The 18,677-nt window shown below is 49.2% G+C and overlaps 1 protein-coding gene across 1 annotated transcript in view; it reads right to left on the reverse strand.

Moving 5' to 3' along the window:
- VASH2 (vasohibin 2) overlaps positions 1–18,677 on the reverse strand; it is a 76,940-nt gene that overhangs the window by 46,384 nt on the left and 11,879 nt on the right. The window contains exons 2-3 of the mRNA XM_083175188.1: positions 15,897–16,369; positions 307–395 (exon numbers count right to left, since the gene is read on the reverse strand). Of these exons, the coding sequence (XP_083031314.1) occupies positions 307–395; positions 15,897–16,241 (434 nt within the window). The 5' untranslated portion in view covers positions 16,242–16,369. The remainder of the gene's footprint in view (positions 1–306; positions 396–15,896; positions 16,370–18,677) is intronic.

The raw sequence follows: 18,677 nt of genomic DNA on the forward strand, positions 1-18,677 counted from the left end.
GCCTCATCCCCATGACCACAGTGGTTTGCGCCTAATTGCTAATTTCTGATTAATAAGATCGCGTGTCTTCGTTTATAAAAAGTTTTTTCTTGTCCATAAAACTTTTTTTGACCTTCTCATTAAGGGTCTGTGGCAAACCCCACTAACCGGCTCCATAGGAAAACATAGCTCCTGGGTCACGTGCACAGGCGATGGTCCGGGAGAGAGCCCCGGGGGGGGGGGGGGGGGGGTAGGGGGTCGGCAGGAATGGGGAGTCTCTGCTGCCTGTAAGGCCACTTCCACCACTCAGCAGGACAGAAAGGATACTGCAGCGTCTTCATGTATCTCTGCACCGCCTGCAGCCAGTCTGGGATGGACTTTGAAGCCTTGTAGCTTGGCACAGATGGTACCGGAGTCTGGGGAACAAACACAGAGAATATAACATTACTGACATGCTAACACCATACACAGCACACGCGTGTCCATCCAGGGAGACCGCCTGTGAAACGTTCCTCTCATCTTATTTACAGGATTTCCTCGTCAGGATTAACGAGTCATTTCCTAAACAGCAGCGGACGTCTAATGAGATCCGGATCTGTTACTACTCGCTCGTCATCGGAATACAGGTGCAATTCTCACTGTATGATCCGTCTGTATACAAGTATACGGGTAACGGCACCATCCTGTACACGCCGGCTGCAATTCTCACTGTATTATCTGTCTGCATACAGGTATACGGGTAACGGCACCATCCCTCTAGCTGTACACGCCGGCTGCAATTCTCACTGTATTATCTGTCTGTATACAGGTATATGGGTAACGGCACCATCCCTCTAGCTGTACACGCCGGCTGCAATTCTCACTGTATTATCTGTCTGTATACAGGTATACGGGTAACGGCACCATCCCTCTAGCTGTACACGCCTGCTGCAATTCTCACTGTATTATCTGTCTGCATACAGGTATACGGGTAACGGCACCATCCCTCTAGCTGTACACACCAGCTGCAATTCTCACTGTATTATCTGTCTGCATACAGGTATATAGATAACGGCACCATCCCTCTAGCTGTACACACCAGCTGTAATTCTCACTGTATTATCTGTCTGTATACAGTTATACGGGTAACGGCACCATCCCTCTAGCTGTACACGCCGGCTGCAATTCTCACTGTATTATCTGTCTGTATACAGGTATACGGGTAACGGCACCATCCCTCTAGCTGTACACGCCGGCTACAATTCTCACTGTATTATCTGTCTGCATACAGGTATATAGATAACGGCACCATCCCTCTAGCTGTACACGCCGGCTGCAATTCTCACTGTATTATCTGTCTGTATACAGGTATATAGATAACGGCACCATCCCTCTAGCTGTACACGCCAGCTCCAATTTTCACTGCATTATCTGTCTGTATACAGGTATACGGGTAACGGCACCATCCCTCTAGCTGTACACGCCGGCTACAATTCTCACTGTATTATCTGTCTGTATACAGGTATATAGATAATGGCACCATCCCTCTAGCTGTACACGCTGGGTGCAATTCTCACTGTATTATCTGTCTGTATACAGGTATATAGATAACGGCACCATCCCTCTAGCTGTACACGCCGGCTGCAATTCTCACTGTATTATTCGTACTAGATTGTAAGCTCCTCTGAGCAGGGCCCTCTTCCCTCCTGTTGTCAAAGCCCACTTCTCTTCACATGTCACTCACAGCTGTCCTTTACTCCAACACTCAGTGACCATCTTCGTCCGCATACTCATCTCCATCATTGGCCTCAAGCCTCTAGTTGTATGTTGATTGAGTCCTCACTACTTACATTTAAGCTGTAATGTGTATTGATCTGTGGTGCTCTTTATTTGTACTGTATTTTTGTTATTTATTCAATGTTATGCCAAGCTTTGTCTCCCTGTATTGTTCCTTTGTACGGCGCTGCGAAACACTTGTGGCGCCTTATAAATAAAATTATAATAATAATAATAATAATAATAATATTATCTGTCTGCATACAGGTATATAGATAAAGGCACCATCCCTCTAGCTGTACATGCTGGGTGCAATTCTCACTGTATTATCTGTCTGTATACAGGTATACGGGTAACGGCACCATCCCTCTAGCTGTACACGCCAGCTGCAATTCTCACTGTATGATCCGTCTGTATACAGGTATACGGGTAACGGCACCATCCCTCTAGCTGTACACGCCAGCTGCAATTCTCTCTGTATTATCTGTCTGTATACAGGTATATAGATAACGGCACCATCCCTCTAGCTGTACACGCCAGCTGCAATTCTCACTGTATGATCCGTCTGTATACAGGTATACGGGTAACGGCACCATCCCTCTAGCTGTACACGCCAGCTGCAATTCTCACTGTATGATCCGTCTGTATACAAGTATACGGGTAACGGCACCATCCCTCTAGCTGTACACACCAGCTGCAATTCTGACAGTATTATCTGTCTGCATATAGGTATACGGGTAACGGCACCATCCCTCTAGCTGTACACGCCTGCTGCAATTCTCACTGTATTATCTGTCTGTATACAGGTATACGGGTAACGGCACCATCCCTCTAGCTGTACACGCCAGCTGCAATTCTCACTGTATGATCCGTCTGTATAAAGGTATACGGGTAACGGCACCATCCCTCTAGCTGTACACGCCAGCTGCAATTCTCACTGTATGATCCGTCTGTATACAAGTATACGGGTAACGGCACCATCCCTCTAGCTGTACACAACAGCTGCAATTCTGACAGTATTATCTGTCTGCATATAGGTATACGAGTAACGGCACCATCCCTCTAGCTGTACACACCAGCTGCAATTCTGACAGTATTATCTGTCTGCATATAGGTATACGGGTAACGGCACCATCCCTCTAGCTGTACACACCAGCTGCAATTCTGACTGTATGATCTGTCTGTATACAAATATACGGGTAACGGCACCATCCCTCTAGCTGTACACGCCGGCTGCAATTCTCACTGTATTATCTGTCTGCGTACAGGTATACGGGTAACGGCACCATCCCTCTAGCTGTACATGCTGGGTGCAATTCTCACTGTATTATCTGTCTGTATACAGGTATATAGATAACGGCACCATCCCTCTAGCTGTACACGCCGGCTACAATTTTCACTGCATTATCTGTCTGTATACAGGTATACGGGTAACGGCACCATCCCTCTAGCTGTACACGCCGGCTACAATTCTCACTGTATTATCTGTCTGTATACAGGTATATAGATAACGGCACCATCCCTCTAGCTGTACACGCTGGGTGCAATTCTCACTGTATTATCTGTCTGTATACAGGTATATAGATAATGGCACCATCCCTCTAGCTGTACACGCCGGCTGCAATTCTCACTGTATTATTCCTACTAGATTGTAAGCTCCTCTGAGCAGGGCCCTCTTCCCTCCTGTTGTCAAAGCCCACTTCTCTTCACATTTCACTCACAGCTCTCCTATACTCCAACACTCAGTGACCATCTTCGTCTGCATACTCATCTCCATCATTGGCCTCAAGCCTCTAGTTGTATGTTGATTGAGTCCTCACTACTTACATTTAAGCTGTAATGTGTATTGATCTGTGGTGCTCTTTATTTGTACTGTATTTTTGTTATTTATTCAATGTTATGCCAAGCTTTGTCTCCCTGTATTGTTCCTTTGTACGGCGCTGCGAAACACTTGTGGCGCCTTATAAATAAAATTATAATAATAATAATAATAATATTATCTGTCTGCATACAGGTATATAGATAAAGGCACCATCCCTCTAGCTGTACATGCTGGGTGCAATTCTCACTGTATTATCTGTCTGTATACAGGTATATAGATAACGGCACCATCCCTCTAGCTGTACACGCCAGCTCCAATTTTCACTGCATTATCTGTCTGTATACAGGTATATAGATAACAGCACCATCCCTCTAGCTGTACACGCCGGCTGCAATTCTCACTGTATTATCTGACTGTATACAGGTATATAGATAACGGCACCATCCCTCTAGCTGTACACGCCGGCTGCAATTCTCACTGTATTATTCCTACTAGATTGTAAACTCCTCTGAGCAGGGCCCTCTTCCCTCCTGTTGTCAAAGCCCACTTCTCTTCACATTTCACTCACAGCTGTCCTATACTCCAACACTCAGTGACCATCTTCGTCTGCATACTCATCTCCATCATTGGCCTCAAGCCTCTAGTTGTATGTTGATTGAGTCCTCACTACTTACATTTAAGCTGTAATGTGTATTGATCTGTGGTGCTCTTTATTTGTACTGTATTTTTGTTATTTATTCAATGTTATGCCAAGTTTTGTCTCCCTGTAATGTTCCTTTGTACGGTGCTGCGAAACACTTGTGGCGCCTTATAAATAAAATTATAATAATAATAATAATAATAATAATATTATCTGTCTGCATACAGGTATATAGAAAAAGGCACCATCCCTCTAGCTGTACATGCTGGGTGCAATTCTCACTGTATTATCTGTCTGTATACAGGTATATAGATAACGGCACCATCCCTCTAGCTGTACACGCCAGCTCCAATTTTCACTGCATTATCGGTCTGTATACAGGTATATAGATAACAGCACCATCCCTCTAGCTGTACACGCCGGCTGCAATTCTCACTGTATTATCTGACTGTATACAGGTATATAGATAATGGCACCATCCCTCTAGCTGTACACGCCGGCTGCAATTCTCACTGTATTATCTGACTGTATACATTTATATAGATAATGGCACCATCCCTCTAGCTGTACACGCCGGCTCCAATTCTCACTGTATTATCTGTCTGTATACAGGTATACGGGTAACGGCACCATCACTCTAGCTGTACACGCCGGCTGCAATTCTCACTGTATTATCTGTCTATATACAGGTATATAGATAACGGCACCATCCCTCTAGCTGTACACGCTGGGTGCAATTCTCACTGTATTATCTGTCTGTATATAGGTATATAGATAATGGCACCATCCCTCTAGCTGTACACGCCGGCTCCAATTCTCACTGTATTATCTGTCTGTTTACAGGTATATAGATAACAGCACCATCCCTCTAGCTGTACACGCCGGCTGCAATTCTCACTGTATTATCGGTCTGTATATAGGTATATAGATAATGGCACCATCCCTCTAGCTGTACACGCCGGCTCCAATTCTCACTGTATTATCTGTCTGTATACAGATATAGATAATGGCACCATCCCACTAGCTGTACATGCCGGCTGCAATTCTCACTGTATTATCTGTCTGTATACAGGTATATAGATAACGGCACCATCCCTCTAGCTGTGCACGCCGGCTGCAATTCTCACTGTATTATCTGTCTGTATACAAGTATACGGGTAACGGCACCATCCCTCTAGCTGTGCACACCGGCTGCAATTCTCACTGTATTATCTGTCTGTATACAGGTATATGGGTAACAGCACCATCCCTCTAGCTGTGCACGCTGCGTCCAATTCTCAGGTCTAAAACACGGATGCCGAGTTTCCGCCTGGCCCGGACAGCACACATGAGAGTCACCCCTTGGCACCAGTAACCTCTTTGTCAGAGCGGAACATTGTTTGCTACAGTCAGTGTGTTTCCTTCCGACTATAGAGCAGGAAAGAGGGGGAATAGGGGCTGATGTAACTCCATCATTACATCCATGTGACATAGATCCAGTGTGTGATGGGCTAGAACACTGGCAGCCGGTCACACAGGCTCCTGTAATCCAGCATAGAGTTATGTATATCCGCGGTGCCCCACCACGTGTCCTGCATTATCCTCCGCAGCTGTTCTCAGTTTACATTCAGTAACATATGAGTGTTACCTGTAGTCGGGGTTATATGTTCTAAGCCTTGGGAGTGGAGAGTGATAAAGTAGCAGACAATTATCTCCAAGCTGACATGTTATAGTGTAATAAAGTGCAGATATATATGGGGAGAGCGGGAGAAATACAGAATATCCCCCCTACTCCCTGTATATAGAGCTGGTGCATTGTGTCTGTGGTGAGAACGCTGCAACAGACTTTTCTATGAGACTGAAGCAGAAACTTCTGGTGATTCCCAATCCAGCGTGACAGGGAGATACGTGGTGTGTACATTCCCCATGGCCCAGTAACACCAGTCACACCAGTGTGTGTGTACACATGGGAGCAATCACACTACACTGACACATGCGGCACATCGGGGACAAGACAAAGATTATCGGTCTGTGTCAATATGACACGACTCAAATAAGAACTGGGATAAAAGGAAATCGGTCTCGTTATTTCAACTTGGAAGTGCAGATTGCAGCCTGTAGGCATTACCCGTCACAGCAGCCTGTAGGCACCAGCGTCACCCTCCCTGCAGCCTGTAGGCATTACCAGTCACAGCAGCCTGTAGGCATTACCCGTCACAGCAGCCTGTAGGCACCCAGTGTCACCCACCCCACAGCCTGTAGGCACCCAGCGTCACCCTCCCTGCAGCCTGTAGCCACCCAGCGTCACCCTCCCTGCAGCCTGTAGCCACCCAGCGTCACCCACCCCACAGCCTGTAGGCATTACCAGTCACAGCAGCCTGTAGCCACCCAGCATCACCCACCCCACAGCCTGTAGGCACCCAGCGTCACCCTCCCTGCAGCCTGTAGCCACCCAGCGTCACCCTCCCTGCAGCCTGTAGCCACCCAGCGTCACCCTCCCTGCAGCCTGTAGGCATTACCCGTCACAGCAGCCTGTAGGCACCAGCGTCACCCTCCCTGCAGCCTGTAGGCATTACCCGTCACAGCAGCCTGTAGGCACCCAGTGTCACCCTCCCTGCAGCCTGTAGGCATTACCCGTCACAGCAGCCTGTAGGCACCAGCGTCACCCTTCCTGCAGCCTGTAGGCATTACCCGTCACAGCAGCCTGTAGGCACCAGTGTCACCCTCCCTGCAGCCTGTAGGCATTACCCATCACAGCAGCCTGTAGGCACCCAGCGTCACGATCCCTGCAGCCTGTAGGCACCCAGCGTCCCCCTCCCTGCAGCCTGTAGGCACCCAGCGTCCCCCTCCCTGCAGCCTGTAGGCACCAGCATCACCCTCCCCACAGCCTGTAGGCACCAGTGTCACCCTACCTGCAGCCTGTAGGCACCCAGCATCACCCTCCCCACAGCCTGTAGGCATTACCAGTCACAGCAGCCTGTAGGCACCCAGCGTCACGATCCCTGCAGCCTGTAGGCACCCAGCGTCCCCCTCCCTGCAGCCTGTAGGCACCCAGCGTCCCCCTCCCCGCAGCCTGTAGGCACCAGCGTCACCCTCCCCACAGCCTGTAGAGACACAGCGTCACCCTCCCCGCAGCCTGTAGGCACCAGCATCACCCTCCCCGCAGCCTGTAGGCACAAGCATTACCCTCCCCGCAGCCTGTAGGCACCAGCGTCACCCTCCTCGCAGCCTGTAGGCACCAGCGTCACCCTCCCTGCAGCCTGTAGGCACCCAGCGTCACCCTCCCCGCAGCCTGTAGGCACCAGCGTCACCCTCCCCGCAGCCTGTAGGCAGCCATCGTCAACCTCCCTGCATCCTGTAGGCACCAGCATTACCCTCCCCGCAGCCTGTAACAGGTATCTCCATGTTTGCATCATAGGGTGGACGTACACAGTGGGGCTGATGACTGTGCAGCATCAGGGGCCGTTTCCATTGATCAGGACTAGTATACACTTACACTGCCCTCAGACACCAGAGAATATTAGCATGCCTGTAACCACCTCTGTATCACACGTGGCACCAGGAGTCTTATGCTGAAAGTCCTGCAACATTCCTGTCCAAGACCTGGGGCCTTATTCAGGTTTGTTAGCAAAGCAAAAAAGCACACAAATGGGCAAATCCATGCCACCAGACCTAGGGGGGGTAACAGATTGGCTAAAACTGGATCTTTCTTGTAGTGACAATGAATCATGGAGCTTTGGAGAGAGGTAAAGTACCAGTCAGTGAGCACCTAACCGCCATGTTACAGGCGGTGTATGAAAAATTACAATTAGGTGCTAGTCAGTTGGTACTGTACTTTGGCATCTATTAACTAAGCCTTCTATGTAGATGGAGATAAAGTAGCAGCCAGCAAACCAGCTCCTAACTGTAATTTTTTAAACACAGCCTGTAACATGGCAGTTAGGAACTAATTGGCTGGTACTTTATCTCTGTACACTTTATCACTCTCCAGGGCTTAGACCCCTCAGCCAGAAACTTTACACAGGCGAAAATGGGTTAACATTTAGGAAAAGGAAGTCACAGTAATCTATTTACGGTGCACAGGAAAACGCGTCGAGTTTAATGCTGTCAGCGATATTCACAATGAATCACCCCCCCCCCGAACCCTTCTCCGCGTTAGAGTGGTAGCTGTGAATACATTATCACTTTACTTCTGCTGTTATCACACATGCGTCAGTATTGTAAGAGATGGTAATTCTGACATTGGCGTCCTCCCGGAGCCCTGGCACTGCGGATGGCAAAATGAAGGTGGATTATTGTCCTTCTATACGAGATGAGATATATTCTCCACTCTGTTTCTGGGTCGGAGTAAAGCGCCAGAAAAGAGCGTTCTCGCTACTTCCGGACATCAAAGGGTTAACGCCAGAGAAACCAGAGATTTCTGTGTCCTTCATAGTGTTCCCGTTAGGATGCTGTGGAGGGGGGGGGGGGGGGTAGCGTGGCCCGCTGAGGAGGGGGTAGGTAGGCGCTGCAGCACGTTGCTGGAAAGGGATGTATCAATAAACATTTCTGTAAGTATCGCTTACCAGCCAATCGGCTCCTAACTGTCATGATACCGGCTGTGTTTGCAAAATAGAAGTAACTGGTATGTTGGTACTTTGTCCCTCGCCAAGGCTTAGCACATAGACCACACATTCCAGCCAGCTGGCTCCAAACTGTATTTTTTTTAATACTGCATGTATCATGACAGTTAGGTGCTGATTGGCCAGTACTTTATCTCCCTCCGAGATTCGATACATCTCCTCCTATATCCTCAGACCGTGGTAAATCTGATAAGTGCAGAGAGAAGTGCTCTGAGTGTACACAAAGCGTCCTTGTTGGGAAGAGTAACAGCGACTGTCTGTAGCCCCAGAAGGGATGACACGTGGGAGTCTTCTGTATCCGGCTATAAACCTCACCGGCTGCTGGGATAGAGACGCCAGATGCTGCAGGGACGGAAAGAGAGAAATGCTGCGGCAGAGATGTGATGGAAACCATAAAGACTCCACACATGGGCCCTTATTCTGATCTAAGCGGTAACGGCCGCTTGCGGCCGTTCCGCCGATGTTTTCGCTCTGCGCATGTGCAGAGGGCACTCTGCGCATGTGCAGGCGAAATCGCCGCACATTTTTTTTTACCGCCGCAAAGGGGGTGGATAGGGGCTTGAGGGGCTACTTAGCCTCATTTCCCTATGCATACGCCCCGCGTTTCATGGGCGTTCCCATGCAAACGCGGGGCGTACGCATGGTAATGAGGCTGTGACGCATGTGTTGGGGGGCGGCCATCTGACATCGCCGGATGTCAGCTGCCCGCCCCCATACATGCTTTCACACGGACAAGTGTCCGTGAGGTCTATGGGTGCGGGAGCTGGTGGAGCGTGCGGCCCTGCCTTCGATGGTCGGCGACCATCGAATGCAGGGGGCTGCTCCAAGATGGTGGAGGCGTATCCCCCGCCATTTTCATGCGGACCGCCACATGTCCGCGTACGGACGGCCGTGGCGATCCGTATGGAAGGCGGGGATTCGCCTGCACGGTCGGAGCCGCATATGCGGCTCCGGCCGCACCAAGCAGAATAAGGGCCATGGAGAGGCTCCAGATATGTTACACGTCAGGCTGGATATGAGCTTAGCCTGCAGGACAATCCCTCTGGTCTCTTCCTGCGCTCATAGGTATTGCTTCTCCTGCTCTTTGCATGCAAATGACCATCTAGGCTTGCCTTTGTGGAGTCGCTGCCCACTGGAGCTTACAGTCTATATTCCCCATCACACGTTCATATTTGGTCAGAATCCAGCTAATCTACCAGTATGATTTTGTAGTGTGGGAAGAAACTGGTGCACCTGGAACCCATGCAACCTCAAGGAGAACATATAAACTCTGCACAGGTGACTGAAAATGTCAACATGGTTGTAACATCATCAGTGAACATTTTGGTCATGTCAGCAGTGACGTAATGTCGGCATTAAATTCTAATTTAAAATCTGAACTCCGAACTGTGGGAAATATTCAAACCAGGACTCAGTTGGAATGAGATCCAGACCAGGTTTTGGTTAGGTTCGGATACACCTAATTCATGTGAATTCGGATTTCTGGAGAACCAAACCTCCTATTTCTAATGGGGTCAATTTACTAAAGCATCTAAAAATGAAAAAGGTGATGTTGCCCATAGCAACCAATCAGATTCTGTCTGTCTATCATTTCTCTATCGGATCCTAGAAAATGATAGACACAATCTGTTTGGTCTTTTATGCGGGTTTTGAAAAATCGCAGGACAGAGATCTGGTCTGAATTAGGCCCATTGTGCAATCAGCAGTTTCTGTCATAACAAGGAAGTGAGCCCTCTCCTTCTAGCCTCACGCCCGCTGCCATAACCTGGCACCCCGGCCTTACCACCTGCAGCGGCTGTATGTGGTATGACCACGGCTGGAATCTGCACATTATAATCCAGTTTAATCCCGGCCTGTGGGTACATTCAAATGATAACCAAAATATCAGTAATGCACCTCTATGGGCGATGCCTGCAGTGTGGAAAATGCAAGAAACCCTAGCGAGACCAGCACAAGATCTCCTGGCTGCCATGATCCAACATGGCCGCTTCCTCCATCACCTCAGAAAGTGCCAGACTATGTTCTCTATTTTAAAAAAACAAAGCAAAATGCCGTACAAAAAATAGTTGCTTTTGATTTTACCCTATTTATAGGGCTTATTCGTCGTTACGAATAGGCCCGTGACACAGAGACGTTAGTAACGGCCCATTCAAACTCGCGGCTCGTCCCAAGGGTATTCTCCGCACTTTTTATAGTTTCCCCCGTCCGATGCCACCGTTCCTGTTTTCTTCATAACTACCGAACTTCCTCTGGGATTTCAGGACATGCCTGACCCAGCCACATAATACCCCAAGACCAAACCGCACCCAGATTACCATCCATTTCGGCGCACTGAGGATGCCCAGGGTTCATGAAGACATTTGGGGAGTCCAACACAAAACACAACAAGGAACCGTGCAAGCATTAGGACAGGGATGAGAGAGGCCATAGCTTACTGCCAATATGATATAATTGGGACGTTCTGCTCCCTCTGGAATGTCACGGACAGCTGCTAATGGTTTGTGACCCTGACTCACTCTGGGATGATACACAGAACCCCCCCCACCAAATGTGATAAATGGAACACATGTTGCGGATTCCTGGACTGAAACGAGTTTTAAAGAAACAACTGTCTTGCTCTTTATATAGACGGTCAATAAGTATGCCCGCTGTGCCACACCAACATACTGGGCGGGGGCTGCCAGGGGCAGGGGTATCGGTGTGACCCATAAAACACATTGTCTATACATGACCACGTGTGTGCGTGCGAGCTGCCTTCAGCGTGGCGCAGACATGTCCCGCACGTGCCGGGAGAGGAGCAGCACTGTGGAAGGGTGGGTGCGGGGATAACACATGATACATATGTGACAGGCAGGAAGAGCCTTAGAGGGATAACAGGCAATGGAGCCCTGGACAGAGAAAACGTGGAGAACGTAGCAGCCAGACAGCTCCAACTGCCGTGTTACATGCCGTGTTTGAAAAATGGCAGCTAGGAGCTGATTGGCTGGTACATTTTATCTCTCTCCAATACTTAGCCTAAACCGTTATATGCGCAGCTACAGATAACGCGAGGACCCGACGGCGCTGATCTCACCCACAGGGTTCTGTCACTTTACAGAGAGGGGGCAATCCCCACTACAACAGTTTTAACTTAAACTAAAAGGCCTGATTCAGACCTTAATGCTGGGCTGCGAATGTTTGCCCCGCTAGAGTGTCTCCCCGCCCCTGTGCGCGGCTGCGAATGCCCGCGCAAACAGGGGGCTATCTATTCGCAATCACTCACCGCCTGTTCGCAGTCTGTACTTATTTGGCGCTGCGATGGCCGCTGGGAGAAGACGGTCGATGCTGACGTCAGCGGCCCTCCCTCCCAATGGCCAGGCGCCACCAAAACGCCCGGTTGCCGGCTGTCAATCATCTTGCGAACAGCTTGCGATGGCTACTAGCCATCACTGGCTTTGTTCGCAGGGGGACCCCAAGCATGCGCAATGCGTACCGTGCATGGTCATTCGATCACCGTCAGGGCTGCAGATGGGTCTGAATCATGCCCAATGTCTGTAGTGCAGTAGTAGGTAGCATCAGTGCCGCAGCCTGCCGACGCGGTCACTGCAGCCGACTTGTCTCTGTCAGTAACATATCACAGAAGGCAGCATCAGTGCCGCAGCCTGCCGACGCGGTCACTGCAGCCGACTTGTCTCTGTCAGTAACATATCACAGAAGGCAGCATCAGTGCCGCAGCCTGCCGACGCGGTCACTGCAGCCGACTTGTCTCTGTCAGTAACATATCACAGAAGGCAGCATCAGTGCCGCAGCCTGCCGACGCGGTCACTGCAGCCGACTTGTCTCTGTCAGTAACATATCACAGAAGGCAGCCTTCCGGGGCCACAGGATGCTGATCCGCAGCTTTGCTTATTAATAGCCCCGTCCGCTCGTCCGCTAGAGGATAACACAAGGATCGGATTTGGGAAGGCAGGTACCTTGTCAGAGCCCCATTAATATTTATGGTGCCCGACGGCGACCGGGATGACTTCATTATCTCTCTGCTCCAGCAACATCATTTTCCAAGATCAAGCTGCATTTACAGCACGAAGACAAAGCGAATGCGGCGGTCGCGGGAGTATACAGGACATTAGCAAAGCAGAGAGGATTGTGGGACTGCTCTCTATCTGAGGGTTTACCCCGCAGGGCCCGGGGACGGAACCCAGAGCAGCACTCATTACATTGCTATTAATTCACAAGGATTCAGAGACCGAGGGCGCAACACGAGTTCTATGGTCGTATTCGCTCGAGGACAGCCTGCAGAAGCCGGAACAGTAGGGGGCACAAAGCCAGGGGCCTATTTATTAAGACCCCTGGAAAATAAGGATTTCTTACTCTTCTAGTGATCCTTAGAGCACCCTGCATCTTTCATATCCCCTGCAGTTCCTCTTTCCTGCCTGGGGCGTCCCTCTGTGCTATGGTGCATCTAGCACAGTGTGGTCTGTATTTCAGCACTGATGTGCAGACTACAGCTGTGCTAGAAGCACTGCACAGGTTTTTAAAGATGCAGGATGTTAGAATGACCACTAGTTTCAGCCAAATTAAACAATAAAATAAATAAAACCTGCTTCTCTCTGGCAACACTGAGCAGCAGCGGTAAAGTTACAGCTCGTCAAACCGGTAAATTGTAGGTGTGTGCCGCACTTGTACAGGAGATTCCGGGTGCAGGCAGCCACCAGCAGGGCCCTACGTCCTGCAAAACCTTTCACTTCCTGCCTATAATAAGTAGATGGGCAGCGGACGGGGCGTTTGCTGGCCTTAATATATTTAGCTGCAGACACTGGGTAAGCCGTAAATACTTATCGCCGAGCTTAGATATAGATAAAGCCGGGATAACGTCACACAATCCTGGTTTTTCCGGGGCACTATTTAGAATGAATTTAGTGTTGCCTGAAAATAGGAACATTAATGCCTCACTGACTGGTCCCATTGCACTGGAGAGAGATAAAGTACCTGCCCATCAGCTCCCAACTGCCAGGCTGTCTTTAAAAAATAAAATTTTGGAGCTCATTGGCTGATCTCTCTACAATTTATCAACTTTCAAGGCTTAGTAGATCTGACCCACGGGCAGCTAACGGTCTGTCCTGGTGAGAAACCTCCCCCGTGCTGATTGGTCTCAGGCTAATTTACATATCCAATTTCCACCCTGAGGAAGTGGGGCTCACAAACAATGTCTAAGTTGACACCAAAAAGTCGACATGCTAATGCATGTTGACAGGCCGGCATTAACAAACAGTCGACACAAGCAAAAGATCCTCGCCGGGTGGAATCACAATGCGCATGCGTCGATGGAGATTGCCCACGCACGTGTCAGCAGCCAGTCATCAAAAACACAGCAGAGGAGGGAGTGGCTGGCAACTATGCAGCTTCCGAAAACAGGCTACTGGACAAAAATAGGAGCCATTGCCCATAGCAACCAATTACAGTCTGTTACCCAGTTTATCAATGCTGTCACAGCGGTGGGAATGGGCTGCATTACCGGGCACTTCTCTACACATATAAATCCAGCCATCAATATCACCGGCCATCGGCGACGATGATAAATCAGGAGATCTCTGATTGGTTGCTATGGGAAACCACCATTTTACTGTAGAATGTTTTCGTGACTGTTCCTAATAATATTTTTGCACCTTTGTAGAATTGAGTTTTATCTTATTTGTCATCTACGGGTCGGTCCATTCATTCAGAGGAGCTACACTCCTCTCCGGAGCCCAGCGCAGACCCACCCAGCACGACCCAAGACGGACCCACCAAACACGGGCCCACCAAACACGGACCCACCAAACACGGACCCACCCACCACAGAACCCCAGCAACTGTCAATGTGGCCAATGTTAGGTTAGGAAGCACCGGATAACATATGAGCAGATCTAAGCAACAGTATTATGTCTGGGCCCAAGCACCTCCGGTAATCCCTCTGTGGATATTACACAGACATCTCCGGGACGGACACTATGTTTATTTATTTATCTGCCATGTGCAAGTTACAGGAGCGAGCAAACGTCTCAGACACAAGTATACAGGAGAGGTTATATAGAAATATCAGACAAGGTGCTGCTGCAACAATTCCGCGCTGGTCCGTAACAGTCTGATAGGGGAATCAGGCAGACGATGGCGTCTGTGTTATTTATTTAAATTCATATCTAAACACATTAATTGGGCGAAAATGCACTGCCCCCCCCCCCCCCCCCCCACCCGAAGAAACCCCCAGATGCGCATGGTGTTCCCAAACACTGGTGCTGTGTGGCTGCCGCGGGAACCCTGCAGCTTGGCACTTGAGAGCCAGAAAGTTTTGCAGAAATGTGTCCCAGTGCTCCCTGGGGAACGTCTTGCAAGATGAGACCCATTAGGAGCAGCATGAGGGGGGGGGGGGGGGATCACTTCCCATTGTGCCCCCTGCGATATGGCATTCAGTGACACTGCTATTACCTATCTATATATAGCAGCATCAATAACAATTAGGTTTTCCTCTGGGGATTCCGGGTGAACAGACTATTATTCTACTGAACCATCTGCAACATTTTATTTATGCCTACATTAAGAAGATATCGTGATAACGTTTATACAGTGCCACTACTTTACACAGCGCTGTACACAGAGTAGTCTATTTATACAGTGCCACTACTTTACACAGCGCTGTACACAGAGTAGTCTATTTATACAGTGCCACTACTTTACACAGCACTGTACAGAGTAGTCTATTTATACAGTGCCACTACTTTACACAGCGCTGTACAGAGTAGTCTATTTATACAGTGCCACTACTTTACACAGAGCTGTACACAGAGTAGTCTATTTATACAGTGCCACTACTTTACACAGCGCTGTACACAGAGTAGAGTCTATTTATACAGTGCCACTACTTTACACAGCGCTGTAAAGAGTAGAGTCTATTTATACAGTGCCACTACTTTACACAGCGCTGTACACAGAGTATATGTCATGAACGAAATCCACCACCATGAATCTTTAGCCTCAAAGACATGTATGCAAGAAACCATTTAATACCAGCGAAACTGAAAATACACATTATTACTACAGCCGTGATCCAGGCGTGTGAAACGCGTCGCGCCTTGAGCCTCACCTTGGGTAGAACGTCTGCGTTCCGGATCTTGTCCACCATGTCTTTGCCTTCGGGATGGATTTTCGCCACGTGCCCCCACATCCTCTCCCACGTCTGGTTGTCAATGGGGAAGCCGCTCTTATTGACGTAGAAGAGAGCCCCCAGCTCTTTATCCTCTTCCTCCGAGTAGCCCCCCGAGCTGTTACCAGAGGCGCTGGCCGGGGCTAGAGTAAGAGTAGACTCCAAGGGCCGGTCATGAAGGCTCCGGGACCGTACCGGCTTGGTAGTCTTTGTCCCAACATTGTGCTGGTGCGACTGGCAGTGCTTGTTGTGGGCGCGGTGGAAAGTCGAGCTAGAGCCAGTCATAATGATCCCATTCACAGAGGGCCAAGTTCAGTACATGCTAGGGTGCGTCGCGCTCATCTCAAACTCCTGCGCCGCCGCTGCCGCAACACTGGCAGAAGGCATGGAGACACCTGCCGCGGCCGAGAGACCTGTGTACAAAGAAAGCAAGAGTCATAAATACACAGATAGTATATATAGATTCTTATTTCCTCTGTACTGTAAATATCCAGAGTATATGTAGGCGACTCCGCAAGCTCTGCAGGAGGAGGCACGAGGCACCACCTCAGGCAATTCAAACGCTCCAATAATTACAGTCGCAGACTTGTGACTATCTGGACAAACACAACGAGCACACACTCAGCAGGTAAATAATAACAATCATCCAATACATCAGAAAGCAACAATTACAATAATTGGTCCTTGATCTCCGATTTCAGCAACGCCAAAAAATGACACATGAAAACCAATTCATAAACGCTCAGTTAAAAAAAAGTTTAAAATATAAAATAGGCAAAAAAAAACCTGTAGTCCCATTAACGGGACACAACTAAGCCCTACAATGGAATATTGCAGCTATTAGTTATTAAAATAATAATCCGTCGATAAGAGAAAGTTGGCAGCTGTACAACGTTACACGTGATAATAATATAACCACACAAAGCAGGGTAGGTGCCAATAGCCATATATACGGTTTAATAACAGAAGCCCAAATGAAAAGCCTTATAAGGCAATGATTACAGCTGAACAATACACCAGAGGAGACGCCGAAAATAAGAGGGTTCTTAAACAAGGCAACAGCGGTTAACTCCGCGAGTCCTGGAACACGTCCGTGCTGACAGATGATAAACGCTGAACACAATAATCATAATAATACATGGTACTTGTGTATTATAGCGGCGCCCATCGCATCGTATACCATAAGGCATACGATGGTATGCGATGCGATATCGCGCAATGTTGTACAATGGCATACAATTTTAAAATTGTATGACATTGTATACACATTTTCATACCCCCACTATCCACGTCGGCGTGGAGTTGATTTTATATAGTGTGGCGAGCGCACGCGCATAACTTCACAGGTATACGCGTCCGCTCGCCTCGCTGCGCTCGTCACACTATATAAAATCAACTCCACGCCGACGTGGATAGTGGGGGTATGAAAAGGTCGTAGGACGCGTACCGCTGCGCTCGCCACGCTTCGGATTCACGTTTATAGTGGGGGTGGCGTGGGGGTGCATTTTACATTGTAAGCACCCATTAGGGTGCTTAAAATCACCCATTTGGGTGCTTGTACAATATTTAATCGAATAGTTGTGTAAAATCGTGTCGCATCGCATCGTATGCCATCGGTTGTATGGCATACGATGCGATAAAAACATCGCATGACCAACATCGGGGGCGCCGCTATAATACACAAGTACCTAATACATGTCACAATGCAATAATATATGTCACATACACTAATAGTACATATCACATACACTAAAGGCCACCTTACATTATGCGATTTGGGCACGATTTTGCCCGATTCGGATGAATCGGGCCCTGAAATCGTCCCAAATCGCATATGGAGACATCCCCTCCGATCCGATGCGCGGTCCCGTGCGCATCGGATCGGAGACGGGAGGTCGGACGGGCTGCACATAAGATTTGCTAAATCTTATGTGCTGCCCGGAGCCGTGCTCCCCCACAACAGGGGACCTACCAGAGCAGAGGGATCAGGCGCAGGGAGCCGGGCAGCATCAGCGGGAGCAGGGTGGGGGGGTGGGGGGGGGGGAGGCGGCACAGAGTACCAGGGAGCCGGGCAGGAGAAGACGCTGCAGCAGCAGCAGCACTTCCCCCCAAAAAAGCCCATACAAACGCATAGGAAGCCATTCATTGGCTGAGACCTCTCTCAGCCAATCGCTCATTGGCTGAGAGAGGTCTCAGCCAATCAATGGCTTCCTATGCGTATGTATGGGGTTTTTCTTTTTTTGGAAGTGCTCTGCTGCTCGTGCCACTCGCGCTGCTGCTGCTGCATCGTCTTCTCCTGCACGGCTCCCTGGTACTCTGCGCCGCCGCCCCCCCTTGCTCCCTGCCCAGCGGCTTCTTGCCCGGCTCCCTGCGCCCCCTCCCCCCCCCCCCCGCCCACTCTCTGGTTGCGGTTATATCCCCGCTGCTGTCCCCTGCTCCCATTGTACCAGATTTATCAAGCTTCAAAAAGTGATAAAATGGAGAGTGATAAACAACCAGCCAATCAGCTGCTACCTGTCATGTCACAGGGTGGTTTTAAAAAAAGACAGACAGGAGCTGATTGGCTGGTTGTTTATCACTCTCCATTTTATCACTTTTGAAGCTTGATACATCTGGCCCATTGTCCCTGCATCTCCCCAGGAGTTGCATGTGATAAATCGCATGCGATTTATCAAATGCAAAACTTGGCACATGAAGTGTCATCACATGTGATCCCTCCCG

The sequence above is a fragment of the Crinia signifera genome, chromosome 3 (genome assembly GCF_055691185.1).
Source record: "Crinia signifera chromosome 3, ASM5569118v1, whole genome shotgun sequence".
Lineage (NCBI taxonomy): Eukaryota > Metazoa > Chordata > Amphibia > Anura > Myobatrachidae > Crinia > Crinia signifera.